General features: G+C 41.3%; 1 protein-coding gene and 1 pseudogene across 1 annotated transcript in view; one reads left to right on the forward strand and one right to left on the reverse strand.

Moving 5' to 3' along the window:
* Nucleotides 1–3,580: 3,580 nt before the first annotated feature.
* On the reverse strand, nt 3,581–12,587 carry LOC128598362 (transmembrane protein 229A-like; annotated as a pseudogene).
* A 341-nt stretch (nt 12,588–12,928) lies between these two features.
* Nucleotides 12,929–21,262, forward strand: part of LOC128598363 (translation initiation factor IF-2-like) — a 41,673-nt gene continuing 33,339 nt past the window's right edge. The window contains exons 1-2 of the mRNA XM_053608712.1: nt 12,929–13,008; nt 14,544–14,631. Coding sequence (XP_053464687.1) covers nt 12,929–13,008; nt 14,544–14,631 — 168 coding nt within the window. The remainder of the gene's footprint in view (nt 13,009–14,543; nt 14,632–21,262) is intronic.

Genomic DNA, 21,262 nt, shown 5'->3' on the forward strand with positions numbered 1-21,262 from the left:
CTCCCTGCAGCCCACAGCAGAACACAGTTAGCTTTGTCTGGCTCAGTGGCTCAGTCTGGGGCCCTAGACAACACTTAAACTCCTTTGTACTCTTGCCCAGGTTCTCCCAACTGAGTGCCAAGTCCAAAAAACCCCAAAGAGCTCACAGGGAAGGCCTTTCCAGTTTGCAATCTCACTGCTGCTATATACTTACAGTTGCCAGTGAGATTAGACCAAATGAACACACACAACCACTTGCCAGTTTTCCACTGCTTTTGTTCTCTTCAGAGGATCCAGAAGACTCTTGCTGACTCCCTGTGTCCTCAAAGGGATGTTTATGGGCAGATCCCACCAGCCAGAGATGCCTGGAGTCTTCTCTCCCCAGACTCACCATGCCCAGTTGCAAGGAAGTTACTCAGCTGCCATCTTAGATTGCTCCCCAGTTGTCTTCTTATAGGATACCAGTCTTATAGGACCCACATTAAAGACTCCATTTTAACTCAATTACCTCTGCAAAGATCCTGTCTCCCACTAAATTTACATTCTAAGGTACTGGGGTTTAAGAAGTTCAACATAAGAATTTTCAGGGGACGCAATTCAGTCCATAACAATATTGTGAGTGTGAAAAACACAACTCAAAGTGCTTTTTTCTATTCTCTCATTGAAGATAGTAGTCATCAACTTGGAAGAAAGTTTCTAAGACCCATGGTGAGGGAAGGGTTTCTGCCCATCATAAAGTGAGCATTCTGTTTATGGTATAAGGGCTTTGAGAGTTAGGAGCAAGGGGTCATGTATCAAAACAAATACATCTGTGTATAAATATCATATCACAAATATCAATACCCTAATGATTTTTTAAAATTTTTAAAGACTTTTTATTTTTAAGAATTCAGTGTAGAACTATACTATTAATACAACTAAAGGAACATATTCCACTCACCATTTTGCTGTATTAACTGAAAAAAATTTTTTTTTCTTTCATATTTTCCCAGTGAGATCTTTCTCCTTCAATTCATAAGATATTAAATAAAGAGACCTTTTCTTGATAAACAATAAAAAGTGAACACAGTTTTTAAGTTGAAATTCATAGATAGTTCTGTTTATTCAACCAACTCTATCGTGTGGTCAATATCTCTCAGGCAATGAGAAAACGTTGGCCACTGTGACCAAGATCATTGGGTAGGAAATGCAGTCATCCTAGATGGTGTGGGGAGAAAGCAGGTAACAAAGACGTCCCTTTCCTTAAAGTCGTGTTATCTATGGAGAAAGCTAAGAATCTTTATGACAGTTCACTGTGTGACTCTAGAGTAGTAATTACGGACAATGACTAAATATTATCATTATTTTTATCTAGGTCTGTTCCTTCGTAGAGTTTTGGAACTCTTCCCCCAGTTCTTGCCTCTTACTTCTTTATTAATTTGTAAGGACAGTTTCACAGTTTCATCCACATTGCTGCAAAGGACTTTATTTCATTCTTCATTACTACTGAGTACTCCATGGTGTACACATTGGCTTACCTACTTCCTTTGGCACTTCTATAGCCTATGGTTAAATTGACTTTTCACTTTTTATCTGGACAATGTGAAGCACCATGGTTTTCCCTTGCCCCAACTCTTATGTAGGTGGGTGAATTGCAGCACCAGTTTGTAACAGGCTCTAGACTCTGCTGTTCTCCACCTGTGGGTCATGACCCACAGGAACAGTATTTAAGGGCCGCAGCATTAGGAAGGTTGAGAACCACTGCTCTAGAGTAAGAGGACATACCTGCTCCCTGGGGTGAAAAAGAAAAGAAAAGGAGTCTCTGTGGGATTCTTAGCCCTTAGATCTGGGACGTTATGCAGTATGTCTGTCCCTCCTAGAAAAGTGTCTTTAACTTAGGTCTGATCACAGCACTTTCCTGAAAGATGCAATTAGGGGGACTGTCTTACTTTGCTTGCTAAAAACACACACCTTGAAAGCTAACTTTTGTTGGAGATCAGGGGGTCCCAGTTCTCTGGACCCCATTAACCTGATTTGATTACTTGAGTGAGCTAGAAATTTCAACGGAGGCCTAGTGGTAATTGAAAACAAAAATGAATGAAAACAGAAAATAAAATTGGAGATGTACAGCCAGCAGGAATAAAGAGCAAAAATAACCAACACAAGTTTCAGCATAACAAAGAGAAATTTTATTTAGGAAGAACCAAGAGAAAGTTTAGGGCACTTCCAAAGAGAGTTGGAAATAGGTCCCTCACAGGATGAAAAGGTGAGAGGGAGATGCAGAGGCCTGCAGGGGTATAAATACCCTCTCTGCTTGAAATTGGTTGCAAGTCTTTTCTTTGGCTTCTCTGTGTCTCCTTGGTTATTCGTTGTCCCTTTCCATTGTCTCATGGGCCCTCCAGACTTCCTGGTTCTGCAGGCTAGATTTTCCTCCCATCCCATCTGGAAGCCCCTTTCTTAGCGTCCAATCTCAGCCCTCAGTAGCCTCAAGAAAGATAAGAGAGGGTGGGGAATAAATAATCTGCGTGCCTTGCTCAGGCGTGCTGCTTGTGCTTATTTTCTTCCCCCAGGTCCTGGAACTGGACTGCACTGATTTTTAAAATTTGTTATTTCCTTCTAGAAACAGACTAAAATTGCCCAGACCTGCTTTTTGTTTATATTACTTGTAAAGCCACTTAAGTTGTACTTGCCAATAGTTGCTTTGTGCTTCTCAATTCCTCTCTAAATTGGTGTTAAAACATTGGGATTGTGGTGTTCATTAAAACAGTCTTTGCAGAGCAGCATTTTCCCAGGGATGAGTCAAAGAAAGCCCCCTGGGCATCCCCAGACTCCCTCCAGGAAGCAGGTTTGTATCTCAGGAGACCCAAGTGTTCTTGTTTTCCCTTCATAGACACCATCTCCACCTGCACCTCACCCTGAACCAGTACCTTAGAAGGTCTTCGGGGACCTTTGGTCTTTAAATATCACAGGATATATACAAAAGCACTTTTTCAAAAAGGGCCAAACCAGGATAGCAAAGTGAATGTTTATTAAAATACAAGAAAAGTAAATAATGCAATCTAGCTAATGTGTATACAAAGAGTATATATTGTAATACTCAATATATACCAACAATGTCTGTTATCTTGTATATTTTATCTTTAATCTCTTGTAATTGCAGAAGTCAAATGTACTACATTTTAATAGTTTTTTTCCCTTTCTTTATATGTGTACACATATTTTTGGTACTGTAGATACAGAAAAGCCATGTGAAGTTTTGACACTGATACAGGCCTACCCCCGCCCCCGAGCTGGACAGAGACCCCCATTTTCTAGGCCTAAACAAGCTCAACCATGTTCCCTGGGCCTAAGCAGGTCCAAAAGCCAGTCTGACCAGCATCCCACCTGACGTGCCACTCATGGAGCAGAGCACACGCCCTGAGACTATATGCCTATACAAGGACAGTTTTAAAACTAACTACTGCCTTCAAGCCCTGCCACCAAATGGTTGTGACATTTCATCTCCAAGGACCCCGTGCCCACAGGGTAAGAAAAGCAGTCTATAAACCCCTAGACAGAAAGCCCACGGGTGCTGCAGTCAGAAACTCCCTTTGGGGTGCCAAAGGCTGTCTTTTTTTGTACCTCATCTGTCAATAAAATCTGTCCCATTGATGCAGGGCAGGTGGTGCCCCAGCTCTGGCTGCACCGGGTCTCCTGGGAGGACCTGGCAGGCTTTCTGCATCGCCTCCCAGGGGATGTTGGTGTAGCAGGCTGCAGGTAGGTGAGGGCTGGAGAACCAAGTGCCAACGAGAGGGGTGAGTACAGCCGAAGCCTGGGTCCCTAGAAAGTTGAAGGCAAACAGCACAGCCTGTGCTGCTGCCTGTTCCAACCCCAGAACCACCCTTGGACCTAGACAGCCCTCCTGGAGCTGCACTACTCCCCTGTGAGCATTTCACAGGCCTAGGAGTGATACAGGGTTCCCCATACAGGGCTGAACAGGGACCCCCATTTCCTAGGCCTGGGAAATTTCATGTAAATTTCCTAGGACTGGACAATGTCATGAAGGGACTGTATCCATTCATTAATGTGCTCATTCATTTTGCCCCTAGCAGAAGGGACTGTATTCATTCATTCGTTACCAAGTCTTGGCCAAATGTAACTAATAGGGCCCTTGTGATATATATACCCCTAGACCAGTGGTTCTCAATCTTCCTAATGCCGTGACCCTTTGATATAGTTCCTATGGATCACGACCCAAGGTTGAGAATTGCTGCCCTAGACAAAGGATCCAGGTGGAGATTTTCTGACTTGCGTCTTTCCTTCTGCCAGGAGCTCTGGTACTTTTTCTGCGTTCCTATCTTACCACTGATCTGTGGTCCATGGATCTGGAGACCAAGGACTTACTGAAGAAAGAAATTCTGGTAACACTTTGACTTATTTGCTTGGTCCCTGGGTTCATTCTTTGAATTTCTGAGACCAAGGACTCTGCAGAGGGAGAGATTCCAGCTATAACACTAGTATGTTGTAAGACAAAAAATGTTAGGTAAAAATGTAAAAAATTAAAAGAAAAGAGAATGGAAAGAAGGAAAAGCTGCAGAGCATGCGGCGTTTCATGAGGTCACCGTCCTTCCTTCGCCTCTTTTGCCATATCCAGTACGTTTCCAGAGCCTACTTTGCAAATACCTTTCTCAGCCACACCCTTAACTCAGGCCCTCCGCATTTCTTACGTGGATTATCGCAGTGACCTCCTTGTTCTCTTTCATTTGCTGTCTTTCCTCAATAATCAGCATAATCTTTCTAAAACCATATCTGTGTATGGATGGTTTACATTTCTGTTTTAATTGACATTCAACATCCACAAGATAAATCTTGCCTCAGCACGGTACACACATCCCTCCACAGCCTGACCCCTCTTTCAGTTTCACCTGTTTCTTCATATGCTTGGTTAAATACAGAATTTATTTATGAACAATGCAATTACTTATTTTGGGTACAGAAAGGCTACTCAATACATACATACTTCCATCAGTTTATTTGGAATTAGACTTTGAAGTCTGTTAAGATAAACAAGTACATTACTTACACAAGGTTTTTAAGAAAAAGTTCCTAACCTCAATAGATAAACATAAACTTAAGAGTTCTACTAAGAAGTGCTTCCTCATATTTAATATAAGGTAGATCTGGACTGTGGGGAAGAAAACAGAACAGTATGACTTAGATACTTATTGTATCTAAGTCATATACAATAGAGTTAAAAGTGACCTTTAACTCACTTGACCAGCTAATTAGTAGAGAATGGGAGGAGTTTTCATAAGGATTCTTGGAGGAGGCATGTATGGTAAGGAAACTGTTAAACTAAGTATAACCTGACCTTTTATGTAATGTTATATAACCACAACCTGTCAATATCCCCAAAAGAAGGAAAAGGTAACCCATTTTGCCAGGAGAAGGGTAGGAAAAACCTAGTGAGCCTATAAAAAAGAGTATGTGCTCAGACTTTGGGATCTTTCTCCACTCAGGGAGAATGACCTGTTTGTCCCTCTGAGTTGTACTTTGCTTTCCAATAAATGTTGTGTGTGTGTGATTGCCCTGTGTCTGTGATCACTCCATCACTGGCTCAACTGGGTACCCATACTCATTCTTGATACTGGGAACGGGGGAACCAGGGAGCATCCAGATAGACCTACTAATGGTATTAGGAAAATCCGTTAAAGCTGTTTTTTCTTCCCTTGAAGATACATTTAGCATTATAGTGTTAATTGAACAGTTGGTTGGTTCTCCTGCATTTGGGAACAGAAAATATTTTTGATGCAAATGAAATCAAGTGATTTGACAATCCATCCTGTAGAATGAGTACAGTATAGCTCATCTGGGTTCAGTTCTGGGTATTACTATGTACTTTGTATTAAATCAATTTTCCCATCACTTTTCTTTTCTTTATGCAAAGTACCGTGGAAACTTAGCTCACTTGCTCTACCTTAAAGTCACTGGCTTTTCACTTGGCACAGACATAATAACTAGAACTATAAACAATGTCAGCGACAATGGAAAGCAAGATTAGAAGTAGAAGATGTAGAACTTAGTTACATCATTACAATAAAAGGGAAACATTAAAAAATTTATCTTAGAAGCTAATGGAGCTCTAAAAAAATGTCTACATATTGGTGGTGAAATGACTATCATTGCTACTGAGGGAAGTTTTTGAGATACTCACTTACACATTACATAAAGAATGTATGATACACTATTTTTCTGGTGAGAGTAAGCTTGCTATAACTTTGCTCTGAAAGAATTTTTTCTTATCATGGAAAAACAGCCACTGTTAACTGTGGCAAACTGACCTTTCTTTTTCTGGAAAAGAGAAAAACAACTCTGAAGACATGGCAACTGAAATCCTTTGAGGAATTATTCAATTAATGAATTAAAAAAGAGGAGAGCTACAGATCCAAATGCAGCTGTCATATAATGACAATTTCAGAGGAGCTGGGAAGTTTAAAGGACAAGGAAGACATGAAAAGAAATGGTGGGTTCACTATTTTAGGTTGTAACCATTTATAATTCTGGCAAAGAAAAGTTGAAGGAAAAATCTGTTCAAGCCTAGGAAGTGTTTGATTTAAAGCCAAATGATTAGGCTACCTTTGTGTTACTCCAATTGGAGGATAAATCAAGAGTTAATAACGAAATAATTGATAATCTTAGGTGTTTAATGAAGAATTAATGTTAAATAAACTTTTTATACAAGACAAAGTTTAATAAAATACTACTTTAATTTCCCTTTGGTATGATGCTACCCTGTTTCCCTGAAAATAAGACCGTGTCTTATTTTAAGGTGTGCTCCCAAAGATGCGCTAGGTCTTATTTTCAGGGGACGGCTTATCTTTCCTGTAAGTAGGTCTTATTTTCGGAGGATGTCTTATTTTCAGGGAAAGAAGGTAGTAGTATTTCAGAAAAATTAATTTAAGGTCAGGCCAGGTGGCTCATGCCTGTAATCCTAGCACTTTGGGAGGCAGAGGTGAGTGGATTGCCTGAGTTCACAGGTTCGAGACCAGCCTGGGCCAGAGTGAGAAGCTGTTTCTAAAAATAGCCTGGCATTGGTGCCTGTAGTCCTAGCTACTTAGGAGGCTAAGCCAAGAGAATCGCTTGAGCCAGGAGTTGGAGGTTGCCGTGAGCTATGACACCACGGAACACTCTGCCAAGTGCAACAAAGTAAGACTCTGTCTCAAAAAGAAAGAAAGATTAGACAGACTGTATTATGTAGAAATGGGTGTAAGGGAGTTAAATTATGAGATTGTTGCATTAGATGTCTGGTGTCTCTGAAGGTTGAAGCAATGGAAACAAATGAATATAAATGATAATTGAAAAGATATACTAAAACTTGATTGTTGACCATAAGAAGTTTTGACTTCTTCACAATTGACTCTTCAATTTTGATACCTGTAGAATAAGCATTGTCATTACAGTAAAGTCACATGAGTTTTTAAAGTTTCAAAATAATAAGGGAGTACAAATGTTTTTGTCACATGCATAACTGTTACAATGCTTGAATCAGGCCTGTCAGTGTGCCCATCATCCAACAGTGTTCATTGTCCCCTTTAGGTAGGTTTTTCCCCCTGTCCTCTTCTCTCCTCCCCCTGACAGATTTCTGGCTCCTGTGGCTCAGTCGGTAAGGCGCCGGCCCCATATACCGAGGGTGGAGGGTTCAAACCCAGCCCCGGCCAAACTGCAACCAAAAAAATAGCCGGGCGTTGTGGCGGGCGCCTGTAGTCCCAGCTGCTTGGGAGGCTGAGGCAAAAGAATCGCTTGGGCCCAGGAGTTGGAGGTTGCTGTGAGCTGTGTGAGGCCACGGCACTCTACCCAAGGGCAATAAAGTGAGACTCTGTCTCTACAAAAAGATTGCTTTAAAAAAAATATAAAAAAAAAATAAAAAAAAAAAGTATTTGGAATCTGAGTGCTTGATCTGTTGTATTCCAGGAAACTCTTTATTTTTTAATTCCTGTCCAGTCATTGCTTCTACTGACAGGTTAAGGCTAAAATAGTTCTTCAGAAATGTACAAGAGCATATTTAATTTGGTTTTTGCTCCTAAAAGTTAGTGGGTAATCAGAACAATGTGATATAAACTTCTTGCATTTTCTTCTCAATATTACTTTCCTCTAGTAATGACTATTCAAATATTTGAAGTTCTAAATCTGAGATGCTATAAAACACTTTATTTTCATCATGGACATTAATAGTATTTCAATAAAAATATCTGCTATATATTATAAATGTCTGTGGGGAATCCCATGAAAAGTGGGGCTACTTTTTGCCTTAAGGTAACAACAATTTTTTTTGGATGGGTGTGCTGATCCGTGGCTTCCTTCACCCTTCCTTGGCTAGCTGCTTGTCTCTGTGATATCTCTGGCCTCTTGAGTACTTTCTTAGTCCAGCTGTTTAGGTCTGCCAGGGGAAGTTACCAGGAAAATCACCTGGTGATATTCTGTAGGTTGACCAGAGCAGACAGCCAAAGGCCAGGCTGAGACCCTACTGACCTGAGTAGGGTGTCTACTGTTTAATCTACTATACCTGCAGCCAGTGCATTTTTGTTTTCTGAAGGAATTATAATTACTCTCCAAGCTCAGCTCCTTAGACTTGGTGAATGAAGAAGCATCATTTGAAAAGACATAACAAACGAGACCATAGGTATCGTGACAAAGCAATTGTAGGGGCCAAAAGGAAAGTTTCCCTGTCCCTTCTGAAGGTTTGCTAAAAAATCAGCTCACAAAAGGCAGATTAATTGGAGAAAAGGGACGTAAAAATATTATTTAACATGTACTCCACAGCCTTCAGAATGAAGACCCAAAGACACAGGAAAAATTGATCCATTTTTATGCTTAGACAGCCATGTAGAAATATGATTGCATGAAAGGGTATAATTTAATGCTAATAAACTGAGGGGGAGACCTGCCTGCCTAGATTCCTCCTGGTCTCTCTGAGCCTCATTCCTTTCTTTTGGGTATGGGGAACCCTCTCTGGAATTAGGGGTCTTATGAGCTATAGTCAAACAAGGTAGATTAGATAATTTCTTTATGGCCAATTTTTACACAGAAAGATGGGGGAAAGATAAAGTAATATTTTAGGTTTTATGTCTGGCTTTGGGGAAAAGGGGTCATAGAAACAAGAAGGGAACATTCAGGTTCATTTTATTCAAAGGTACTGTTTCTTTTATTTGTGTGTTTGTTTGTTTTTTGCAGTTTTGGCTGGGGCAAGGCTTGAACCCGCCACCCCAGGTATACGGGCCAGCACCCTACTCCTTGAGCCACAGGCGCCGCCCCAAAGGTACTGTTTCCACGCTTCAAGCTCCATATAGAAGACAGTCCTCAGGATACGAACACTATTGAAGGTGATATAATTTTACTTGGTTCTTGGCCCTTGGACATGTAGTCATTTTACATTACTGCAGAGTAACAACAATTTACAGTCATAGATAACACAAACTCATAGATATCATAGCTGCTGTTTAAGGCTATATACCACATCGGAAGGCAATCATTTCCAAGATGGAGATCAAATATCTTAACACAGCATCACTGGTGTTGCGAGAAAAGATTTCTCATTTAAAAATCTATTCACAGGACATACTTTCATATTTGTCAAGTTCTTTTTACTTATGTGCTAGATGCACATTAAGTAGTTTCAGGAGTACAGTACCTTGAGTTTCAGCAGTTATTGATAAATATGGTGAAGAATTAGAATGACACTGGATTAAAAAGAAAGTAAACAAATCATTAAATCAGAAAATTTCGCCAAATCTTGTAAATAGAAAATAATTCGTAGTTATCACTCCTCTATGACCAGGTGAATAAATACTACAGTTTTCTGACTTTAAGCTATAATGGTTTTGCTGTTTGGGCTTGTGTTATAAAAGTTTCCAAATATTGACAGTTAAGTACGTTGAGTTATGCTTTGAGTAGTATTACAAAGTACTGTATTATATACATGGGTTCCTGTTAGGAAAAATATGTGGAATAAAACATTGGAAGGGTAAGAAAAGTGTAAAAAATTAGAATACTAAAGAACCCACTCCATTTTAAATGTGTAAAAATAAATCGCATTCATTTTTCGCCGCGCCCCTCCCCTCGGGTCCTGGGAGAGGGGCGACCCGCCAGCGCCCCTGCTCACCCTACTCTGATCCAACCGGGTAAATGCATCACAGTGATGAGGCCGGTGAAATTGGGCGGGTAGTGAGAATAGTCCCAGGAACAAGCCCAGCATGTGCGGAGTCCCAGGGCAACTCCCCCACGTAGATGAAGATCACGTAGATGGGCACGCGCTCCCAGGGGGTGGAAGGACAGCAATCCCACCACCTAACCGCAGCTGCCATACATCAGGAGGGACCAGAGCGACGTGTGTCCGCTGGTTGCTCCGTCCTCCTGCCCCAGCACGTTAAAGAAGAAGGTGAAGAATATCCCATCCAGAAAGCCATGCATTCCGAAGGAAAGAAAGCGGGGCCGGGGCCGGGGCCGAGGCCTTCCCTGGTGCCCCTGGACGTCGGGGTGGTCACTGCCAGGCACTGTCCGCCGTGGCGAGGACGCTGCCATCCATGCGGCAAGCGCAGTAAGCGCTTCGGGATCGCGTGGCAGCTGCAGAGCTGCAGAGCGCCAGCGCGTACTGCGGGGCTGGTCCCGCACCAGATGCGTCCCCGGCCCGCCGCCCAGGCTGAGCCGCACCTCGTGGTCGCTCAGGGTCTGCAGCCCCACGTGAGCCGTGAGGTACAGGAGGAAACCGAAGTCCCAGCGCCGCTGCTGCAGGTAGACCTTCTCCCAGGCGAAGTGGGTGAGTGAGGCAGCGGTAGGGCGAGGAGAAGCCGAGCATCTGAAGCTCCGACCTGGGGACACCAGCACGTCCAGAGTGATCCCGTGCATCCCGTAGAAGTACAGGCGCATCCAGGAGGGTAGCTTGGCACCCTCGGCCGGCGCTTCAGCAGTGGACGGGGGCTCCGGGCAGCCCGCGGCCGCCTTGCCAAACCGCCCCTCTGTGTCCACGTCTCTACCTCACCTGCCGTGGGCTCAAAGGCTGCGTGATGTCTCATCTACAGGGTTAAGCAGACAAGTCCTGCAACGTCTCCTGGCTGTCACCTGCCCCCGGGAGGGCTCGCTGGGAGCCCATTCCAGCCGCAGTCCTGTTGCAGCGGGTGCGCTCAGGGGACGCGTGAGCCTCCCGGCTCCGAGTTCGCCAAACGTGGCCTCGCGGCACCCTCCCCTCCGGTCCTGGAGAGGAGCGACCCGCCAGCGCCCATGCTCACCCTGCACTGATTAACGCGCGCGGAGGCGGTGGGGAGCAGCGTACAACCTGACACAAGTCGCATCCCCTTCGCCGCTCAGCCCTGCGCCTCTGGAAGCGTAAAGCGAGCGGCCGCCGCCGTTCCCCTTGCCCTCCGCAGATCCCTCTCTTCCAAGGTTGACTTCTCCCGCCTTCACTGGCCCCACCCCCACCCAGCTCCCGCTGGGGTCTGCTTGGTAAGGTCTGGCCCTGCTTCAGTCTCCCCTTCGCGCGCTCAGCTCCAAGGGGCTCCAGCCGCGTGGGATTTCCCTGTACCGCGCAAGCGAGGGCCTGGCTGGCAGGGACGAACGGCAGAGTGCTACCAGCTGGAGACCGGGCCCAGCCCCAAAAGTAGCGCCCAGTATTTAAAGTTGTTATGCAAGGCCAGCTTTGTCCTAGGCACAGGATTGAAGTCCCTGCCTGCCCCGCCCAGCATTAACCTCCATCTGAACTGCTGCCTGGGGCACAAGCACTTTTTCAGTCTCTTTCTGGCCTCGGGTTACTCAGGGCACTAAGACAGAGATGCGAATTCCCCCAGAATTTATAAAATGATTTGCGGCCAGTTGGGTTGGAGTGGGGTGTGGAGAGGTGGAAGTGCCTTGCTCTGGCTACGGTGGGGCTCATGAGGAGGGCGGGACCTTTACTCATACCCACACACCCCAGCGCTGATTTTTCTCTTAGAACTAGGTCATCTCAGAAATGTAGAGCGTCTTCTGTTCGTTCATTCGTTTTTTTATTCCTTCCTTCCTTTTCTTGTATAGGGAAAGGATGAAAGGGGTTCAGGATTTTGGTGCTGGGAGCCATCACTGGCTCCAATTTAAACTGTCTTGGAATTAGAAGAGCCTTAGGTAAATTAAACACATTATCTCCCTCTTTCCTTCTCGCCCCCAAATTCATGTCTTGGCACGTTAGTACATTTGGCGTTGCTATAAAGGAAAGACCTGAGGCTGGGTAATTTATACATAAAAGAGGTTTATTTGTATTATGTCCAGGAGTCTCTCAAAGACCTCACCACCAGACAAGTCGAATTTAAAGAGGAGTCCTTTTATTGAAGAGCCAGCCGGGGACTGCCTCAGTGTCCCAACATGGGGTTTCTGAGGGCAGCCCTGAATTGTCTGTAAGCTTTGGTTTCTATAGGGCAAAACTTTTCCAGGGGCAAGCAAAAGTTATTACAGAAGCAAAACAGTAGGGATAGGGAGAATCACGAGTAGGGCAGTTAGTTATTTTACATAATGCTATGATCGCATGAGTGATCAGTGATTTTTCTTCTTTACAAAATAGGTACAAACCACAATGTCCTAGGGGGGGAAAGAAGGCAGGGGAACTTACAGGTAAGGGTCCTAAAAGGCATGATCATAAAAAGCTATAATCACTAGGGCCATAATCGCAAGCAAATGCATTTACAGTTACACAATAGGAGGACAAACAAGAGGAACTAGTTTTGAAGGTAGAAGGGATTAAATAGTAAAATGGAGTCAAGCTTGTTCTTTAGCATTTCATTCATACACAGATGGTATGAAAACCACCTTCACATAGTCACAAGGGTTGTTGTCTTGAGGGTTGTGACTTTCTACACAACACTATTAATTCTAACAAACCAGGTACACTTAAAACACCACGCAATAGGCAGGGAGGCAAGCAGAACCTTTTTTTTTTTTTTTTTTAAGCAATAAAATGTAACAAAATAACAGAATGGAATCAGGTCTGCCGCCTCGCCTTGGCTGTTTTGGTGCCGTGGCAGCCCGCAGAGGAACCAGCCAGCAGAAGGGGAGGCAAGGGCCGGGGGCCTCCCATCCCCACTGGAGGTTCCAGTAGCCAAAGGGGCAGAACAGCTGCTGGGGAGACACCTGCGCCTTGGTGTCTCCTTCCCTTTGCACTTAGGACTGAATAAGGAACTCCCATTTCCTATACCTAGGTCAATTTCATGTAAGTTTCCTAGGCCTCAATTCCATGAATGGACTGTGTCTATTCATTAATACCATTCACCTCACCCCAGGAGAGACTGTGTCCATTCATTTCCTGGCCAAGGAACCCGTGCACCTACAGATACCCCTAGATGGAGAGAGAGAGACAGAGAGAGCTTTTCTCTCTGACCTGGGTTTTCTCTCCGGCAGCTTTAGTGTAAACGTATTCTTTTCTGTAAATAAATTCTGTCTTACCACCGGATCCGTGGGGATATGGGGAAACTACAAGCTTAAATGCACGTGGTCCGTGCATTTATTCTTCAAATCACTGAGACCAAGAACCTGAAACTCCGGTATCACTATGACCTGTGACACCACGGCACTCTACGCAGGCTTGAGACTCCGTCTCAAAAAGAAATATTTCTATTTTGTGTACCTTACACTTATGTCTCAGTATGATAGGAGACACACACCTGGCCACATACATATATGAGAAACATGCCCAACCTTTAAATAGGCGTATACAATAAAAAAATTGGGGTCACCAGTGTCCTCAGTGTGGTCTCGGTGAAGTAGATTAAACTACTAAAAATTTTCTCTTGCTTCTGGAGTTTTTTTTTTTGAAACTGTTTCCCATTTTTCTTAGGAAAAATGATGCAAAATACAAATGAGCGGTTATAAAATCGTAATAGAAAATGCAGCTATTACCTGTTTTTCTCAATATGATTCTTGTATATTTTCATTATGGCTTCTTACTTATACCATTTCAGATTGTTAGAGACGCTAACCTTCAAAGAAAAGTTTTAAAAAACTAAGCATGAGACAAAATACAAGGAAAATGTTCATTGTATATATTACCTTTTTTGTTTCACTTTAAAAAATCAGTATCCCATACCATTCTGTAAAGTTAGCTCAACGATGACACCAACTTTTGTTACTGCTTTATATTAAAATTGTTTGTTTTAGATGTTTTGTTATATGTCTAAAATGATTCTTCGTGCTTTTAAAACCACAGAATGTCTTTAGTGTTCCATATTTTATAATTTAAAATCAGAGCCTCTGTGAACATAAAATGGCTGAGAGCATTTCCATGTTGGTCTTTGCTGATGTATGCCTTAGGTCACAAAGGTCCCTCTATAAACCCAGCAACTCTGAGAGCTGGAGGACTTGAGGATATGGGGAAACTACAAGCTTAAAGTAAGAAATGGGAAACTGCAGAACAATAGGCTTAGGGGCAGCCAGTCAATACTTTGGAATATTGTTCTTCCATGGAAAACACAGGCTTCTTTGACCTCAAGCGCCACACAGCTTGTTTGTAGAGGCTTAACAGCGTATGTGGTGCAAACCCTGCTGATTGGCCAAGTTGCCTGTAAACTGATACTGGCTCACCGTTTTTCTCATAGTGAGTTCCAAAGTGACCTCAGCAATAGGTCGGGCAAACCCAAAACCACCTACACCCCCACAGATTATCCTACAGCCACCAGGACAGATGTGAGAATTTTACTGTACGAGACTCTTTTGGAGGATTATCATCATCTTCAGTGAATTATTGCCTGTGGCCATAGTCAGAATTGTCTTCTAGACTACGACATCTCTGAGACTTTTTATCGCACAACAGAACAAAAGGGAAGCACATGGAGGAAACAGCATTAAAAACAAAGTTTAAAGGACGGTTAACAGGGCGATGTATGAATGTAATGACAGAGAAAACAGTATAGAGCAGCAACCATATGAGCAATAGATATAAACACTTCTAAGGATCCAATTTTACACACACACACCTCTCTCTCATATACTGTAATTGTCACCCATCTAGGAAGGCTCATAATTATTGAATGCTTGCTCCCTAAATGGCTTAACATGGTAAATAAGGAGGCTCTCTACCTTGACAAGGTTTTAATAGCATTTTGAAGAGGGAGGGCAAACGAAGTTGGGCAATATATGAGGTTTTTGATGTCTGGTTTAAGACAGGTCTTTCAATCTAAGGGCTTGATTAGAGTTGGGTAAAGATTATCATATAATAGTTGTGAACTTTACCTCCCTGGAAAGAGTAAAGTTGTGTTAATGAAGACATTGTAAAAGAAAAGTAATGTTAAGGAAGATAGCCAATTTGTAAAGTAACATTCTTATAGACAACAAGCTACTCTGTGGGTATAGATGGTTTCAGATTTGCACAGTCTAGTGACAAGACCACTATGGAAATCAAAAGAATAATTTGAGTAAGGACAGGTAAGCAAGACACCTTGGGATTAACTAAAATGCACTTCATCCACAGTGGGTGTGTGGGTGGAATGGGGAGGCTGACTTACAGTTCAATATAACCATATCTGAATACATGTATGTGTATGTAAAATGTTTGTATGCATATACCTATAGTTTCGTTTACTTTACCTATACTCTTAATTTCTTTTGTACACTAAAGTTTCAAATTAAAGAACTCTTTCTACATACTGTTTAAATATCAGACAGCAAATGTACTATTAGGAGGTGACTATTAGTACTCCTTGCCAAAGCCAAACTTTTTTGAATGTGACACTAATAGGGGATCATCTTGGAAATCTGCCCTGTTGTTCCCATCCATAAGTCTTTAAAAAACTTTTACTATTCTCATTTCTCGTTCTTATACTTTGTTATTGGGGAGTTACTCTGATATGAGTGAGACCTTTCAGTCTGTACCACTTCCTGTGGCTTTTTTTGCTCCTTATGCTATTCATTTTAATTTCAGGTATTTTCTTCTGTCCCTGAAACTTCTTGGAGCTCCTAGTTTTACCAGGAAATATGGCCTTAGCTAAGGGTTATTTCTGAGATTTCACTGAGTGGGCTCCTAAGGAACACTTTGAATAAATTCTTTCAATCTCACAGAGTTTAAGAAAAATAAAGGCAGTTATTTCAGAAAAGCTTGCTTTAAAAAATTCACCTTGAGCAATTTTTAAATCAGGAACACACTCTTTGTGTGATCTTTGCCTGCCTGCCAGTACCTCACCCTGAGTCTGCTAGGGAGATCATTTTTCCCACCCCAGTTAATTCCATTGTGTTTCCAAAGGCAGTAACTTATTTTGAATGATACTCCCTGACATTGGTTAGGGGTTTATTAGTAACAGAAACTTTGTGAAGAGAGACTATTAAAGTTAATAGATACTACTTAATACCTGCATTTTCAGCTGTAGATTTCACTTGTATTATCAGTAACTGTTCTTCAAAATGATGATGAAACTAAGATTTAGAAAAGTTACTTGCACAAAGTCTTACAGGTTATCAACCTCGTCAAGTTGTTAAGACATTTCCACTGGACACCAAAGTTCTTTTGTGCCATCTCCATCTTCACATCATATTGAAGCCATTTTGAATGAGCTGTAGTTGCAGATTCCATAAGAAATCAATTTGTTTGATTCAAGCTTGGTTCTAGAGGGTATTAACCCCTCCCCAGTCACATTTCTTCTTTTGCTATCATGTATTTTAACCAACAATCCATGCATTGTGTATCCTTTTTGTTCTACCCATTTATTAGTTTATCCCATCTTTCCTTTTAGGTTGCTTCACAAAAATGAAACTATTTGTACAACTGTGTCTATGCGAAAGGGGTTGCTGTCTGGTACCCTCCTGGAAATAGACTCCTGGGTTAGATAACAGGAAAATGAATACAGAATGAAACATGTATTCTGTCAACAGTGAGTACATGATACTAGATACTGAAGTTAAGCAAAACAGTCTGCTGTTTCAGTTACTAACCTCTACGTGGTTATACAAATTTGAAAAAACTTGTGTTAATTCACTGCAGTGATTTAAATAGATTTGCATACAAGGTCTGACATTAAGTTCATCAACTTGCCACTATGTACTTATGTTAGCAGCTTGTAAAAATAACTCAGTAAGGTTTCATAACCTTGGTGTATCAGTGTCTTACAGTTGTGTTGTGTAGCTGTGTGGCAGTATCTCCTGAGTTGCATTCATTATTGTTGCTGCATGTTTTGGGGTGCCATTCAAGAATGTTGAAGCAGGAAACATTAAATTTCTTGTTAAGCCTGGCAAGAGTGAAAGTAAAATCAAGCACGTTAGTCCAAGTTTATGAGGATAATGCAATGAAGAAAATGGCAGTGTACAAATGGATTAAACATTTTTTCTGAAGGAAGAGTAAGCATCATTAATGAAGAGAGGTGAGAGAGACCAGTAACTAGTAGAGCTGCTAAGAACATTGTAAAAATTCATCAAATTGTGTGTCAAAATGGTCCGCTGACTGGGAGAAATATAGCAGACCAAGTAAATATTGATAAACTGGAAAATCTTAATTGAAAATCTTGGCCAGTAACTCATGGCTCTTGCATCATGACATTGCACCAGCTCACATGGCACTGCAGGGGGATTTTTAGCAGGTGAATAAATAACTGTAGTGGAATACTCTCCCTGCTCACCTGATCAGGCCCCTAATAACTTTTTTCTTTATCCAACGATAAAGAAAATATTGAAAGATAGATATTTTGATGACATTCAGGACATCAAGTGTAATACAATGACAATTCTGATGGCCATTCCAGAAAAAAGTACCAAAATTGAAGTGAAGGGTAGATGAGGTGCTAGTATTGGTGCATAGCTTCCCAAGTGGAGTACTTTGAAGGTGACCATATTTGATATTCGGCAATGAGGTATGTAGCACTTTATCCTGTATACCAGGATTAACAATAGAGTTGTTCTTTCTTTGCTACAGAACTCCTGTCATCTAGAACGCTGGTACATCAAGTTGGAAAAATTATTGAGTTATCTTGTCCAACCTCTCATTTTCTGTTCATTCTTTCTCACAAATTTGCAATTAATGCTAGCAGAGCATGGACTAAAATCCGGGAACACCTAACTCTTTTATCAGTACCCTCCTTTCTTCTTTAGTCAGTAGCCAGAGAGGTCTAGACTGCTCAGAAACTCCTTAAAGAGATTTATTCAAGCTGCTCCTTAACTTTTAACTTACATGTTGTATAATTAACTGACTTTAAACAAAATTAAAAGAATTGACTCACTTAAATCAAAACAATATTACAATATAGAGTTCAAAATTTCACTCTGAATCCTCCCTGCCAGTAACCGGAATCTAAACTGAGTACTGAACATATTAACACTGTCTTCCACTTGCTTCTCCAAACCTCCAGAACACTTTAAAGTAGCATGTACTCGTAAGTGCTTTACATAATCACTGAGTCATCTTTGAAATCCTGACTAAGAACATTTTACACATTTAGACATTAAGGCTCATACTTGTTAAGAAATGTGCCTCCACCACAGAGCTAAGAATAACCAGAAACAGTTCTGCTGGACTCCTGAATTTATAACCCAGTCCTGCTGGACTCCTGAATCTCTTCCTGGGTTTATAGTCCACCATGTATTACATCTACGTTTGTGCTCTTCTTTTTCTCCATACTACACAAGGGTTCCTTCTCATCTTTGTATAGTCTAAATCCTGTAAATTTTAACCTTCTCTTTCCTCATGACTCAAGGCGAACTTACATTTCCCAGTCCTAACTTCCCACCAGCAGTGCTTTATTCAGGCCTTCATTGTTCAAGACCATGATCCCTCTAAGCACATTCCCCACCCTCCACTATCTAGAATCTCTATCTAAAAAGACTGATAGAACAGAAACAACATACTGTCACACAGCTACAGCTGCCACTTAAATTAATTCAACAACAGAATTAAACCCCTTGTTTTCCTAATAAATGAAGATTAACATCCTTATACCTTCTGCACTAGAAACTGAAGGTTTGATAAACCTAATCAAGTGGTAAGAAATGTTGAATGACCTCCTAAAGCAGCGGTTCCCTTTTGGGGGTTGAGCGACCCTTTCACAGGGGTTGCCTAAGACCATCTTGTATATCAGATATTTACATTACAATTCATAACAGTAGCAAAATTACAGTTATGAAAGTAGCAATGAAAATAATTTTATGGTTGGGGGTCACCACAACATGAGGGTCGCAGCATTAGGAAGGTTGAGAACCACTGTCCTTAGGAAGCACCAAGTGAGCAATTAGAATCAATAAGCATTCATGGATCTGCATGCTAGATGTTATGAAAATTCTAGAAGACTACTGTTGTGTGACTGGAGACGCAAATGAGCAGCAGCTTTGCTGTAAACTGCTCCTGTAATTATTATGTCAAGAAACAGACTATACACCTTGGAATGGCATATAGCAAAGTTCTTTATTCCAAGTTTAAGTTTTTATACTCTTCCAGTCATGTACACACCTAATCTATTATCTGTTAGTCTCATCATTATCTTCTTTTACCTATTTGAAATTTAACATGAAAGGAAATATAACTTGAAAGGAAATATTTTGTTATCATATCAATACAATCACTTTGTAGTAAAACTCTTCTTCTGAACAGTGACTAATTTTTGGGCAGGTAGCTAAAAAGGAGATCACAAAAAAACGAAAGTAGCCACAGGGGAATTGAATATCTTCAAGCGTTTACTCAGTATGAAGTAATGACTGTGACCTTCCTTCAGGGCAGAGTACCTATAGACCTCTGACAATATGTTGTTAACATATGTCAACCCTCTGGCCTGTATCTCTGAGGAAGGGCGGCATGCCCTTGGATCTCAGGCTTTACGGGGTGTACTGCTTCAGAGAAAAGGCCTAAAAGCCTAACTCTGTGAGTAACCCAGGGGGGTCCAGATCTCTTAAGCCTCTGGAAGAAAAGCAAGTCATTTTAAACTCACACTGAATTTACTTTGTGTGCTTGATGTAGGATAAGTTTATTTCTAAATATTATCCTACAACTACCTAGACATAGGGTCTACCTCCCACAACTAACAACACAAAGAAAATAAATAGATAATACTATTTAAAACAAGTGATAAAAATTCATAAGAAATTAAGATTAAAGTTGTTTAATAAAAATGGCTTAAGTATCACTAAGTCTCGAAAAAACAAGCCAGGTGAGTATGGCAGGTAAATGTAATAGTCAACATTATCAACCCAATCCATTTAGACCAGAGGTACCCATATAGAGGGCTATTAAGATTTTATTTTTCCGGGCGGCGCCTGTGGCTCAAGGAGCAGGGCACAGGTCCCATATGCCGGAGGTGGTGGGTTCAAACCTAGCTCCGGCCAAAAACCACACAAAAAAAAGATTTTATTTTTCCAAGTCCTTAACTTCTTACTCAGGACTATATAAACTCCCCGGCTCAGCAATACTGCATGTATATACTCTTTATAGAAAATAAATCATACTTACATGAAAGGTAACAGAACCACAAAATAAGACCCAATAATCCTGTTCATAACCTTTTAAAATTGTTCTTCTAATGTAACACTACCAGCTAATAAATAGCTTCACAACTATTTATGTGAAAGTACATATCATATATTCATGTGGTACATATAACTTTAAATGAAACCTCAATTTCTAGAAAATGGTTTTTAAAATTGTGACAAAACAGATTTTCTGAGATTTACCAACTCCTTGAAAACCAATCACCAAACTAGAGTTTTATTATCTAGGCATATTTCCAGCTAATGAGATATGTATGTTTCCAACTACTTTTTGCGCTGATTATAATGCTTAAGTGAAATTCCCTTCCCTTCCACTCTATATCTAACTAGGACTAAGTTCTGCAGACATTTTAATTGTCCTTGCATTCCCAACAGTGCTGCCTTAATTCAGGCCCTCATCATACTTTATGGGCCATACTTTAACACTGATTCTTTGTCTCAACTCTCAGAATCCTCAATCCACCTTCTATATTTTTTCCCTGAAAACTTCCTAAAAGTCAAATCTGATCCTGGGGTTCCCCACTGTCGAGTGAAATATTTCCCAAGTATATCTTCCCTATCAAAGCTATGAAATGTAAATTGATACATCAAAGGGGCAGAGAAATACTCTACTAAAAGAGCTTGTTCTAACTTAACTCACAAAGTATAGACCAAGAGTTCCAATGTGCTCAAGGATCACCCTCTCACAAAACAGTGAACTTCAGCAATGGTTCTCCAACTGGGATATATCAGAATTTTCTGTCAAGCTTGGCAAAAATAGAAATGCCAAAAGTCCATCTCAGACCCAACGAATTTGAGTATTATCTAGGAATTGTATATCCATATATAGTTCTAACAATTTCTCCAGTGATTCCTGTGGGTA

Source organism: Nycticebus coucang, chromosome 11 (genome assembly GCF_027406575.1).
Source record: "Nycticebus coucang isolate mNycCou1 chromosome 11, mNycCou1.pri, whole genome shotgun sequence".
NCBI classification, from domain to species: Eukaryota; Metazoa; Chordata; class Mammalia; order Primates; family Lorisidae; genus Nycticebus; species Nycticebus coucang.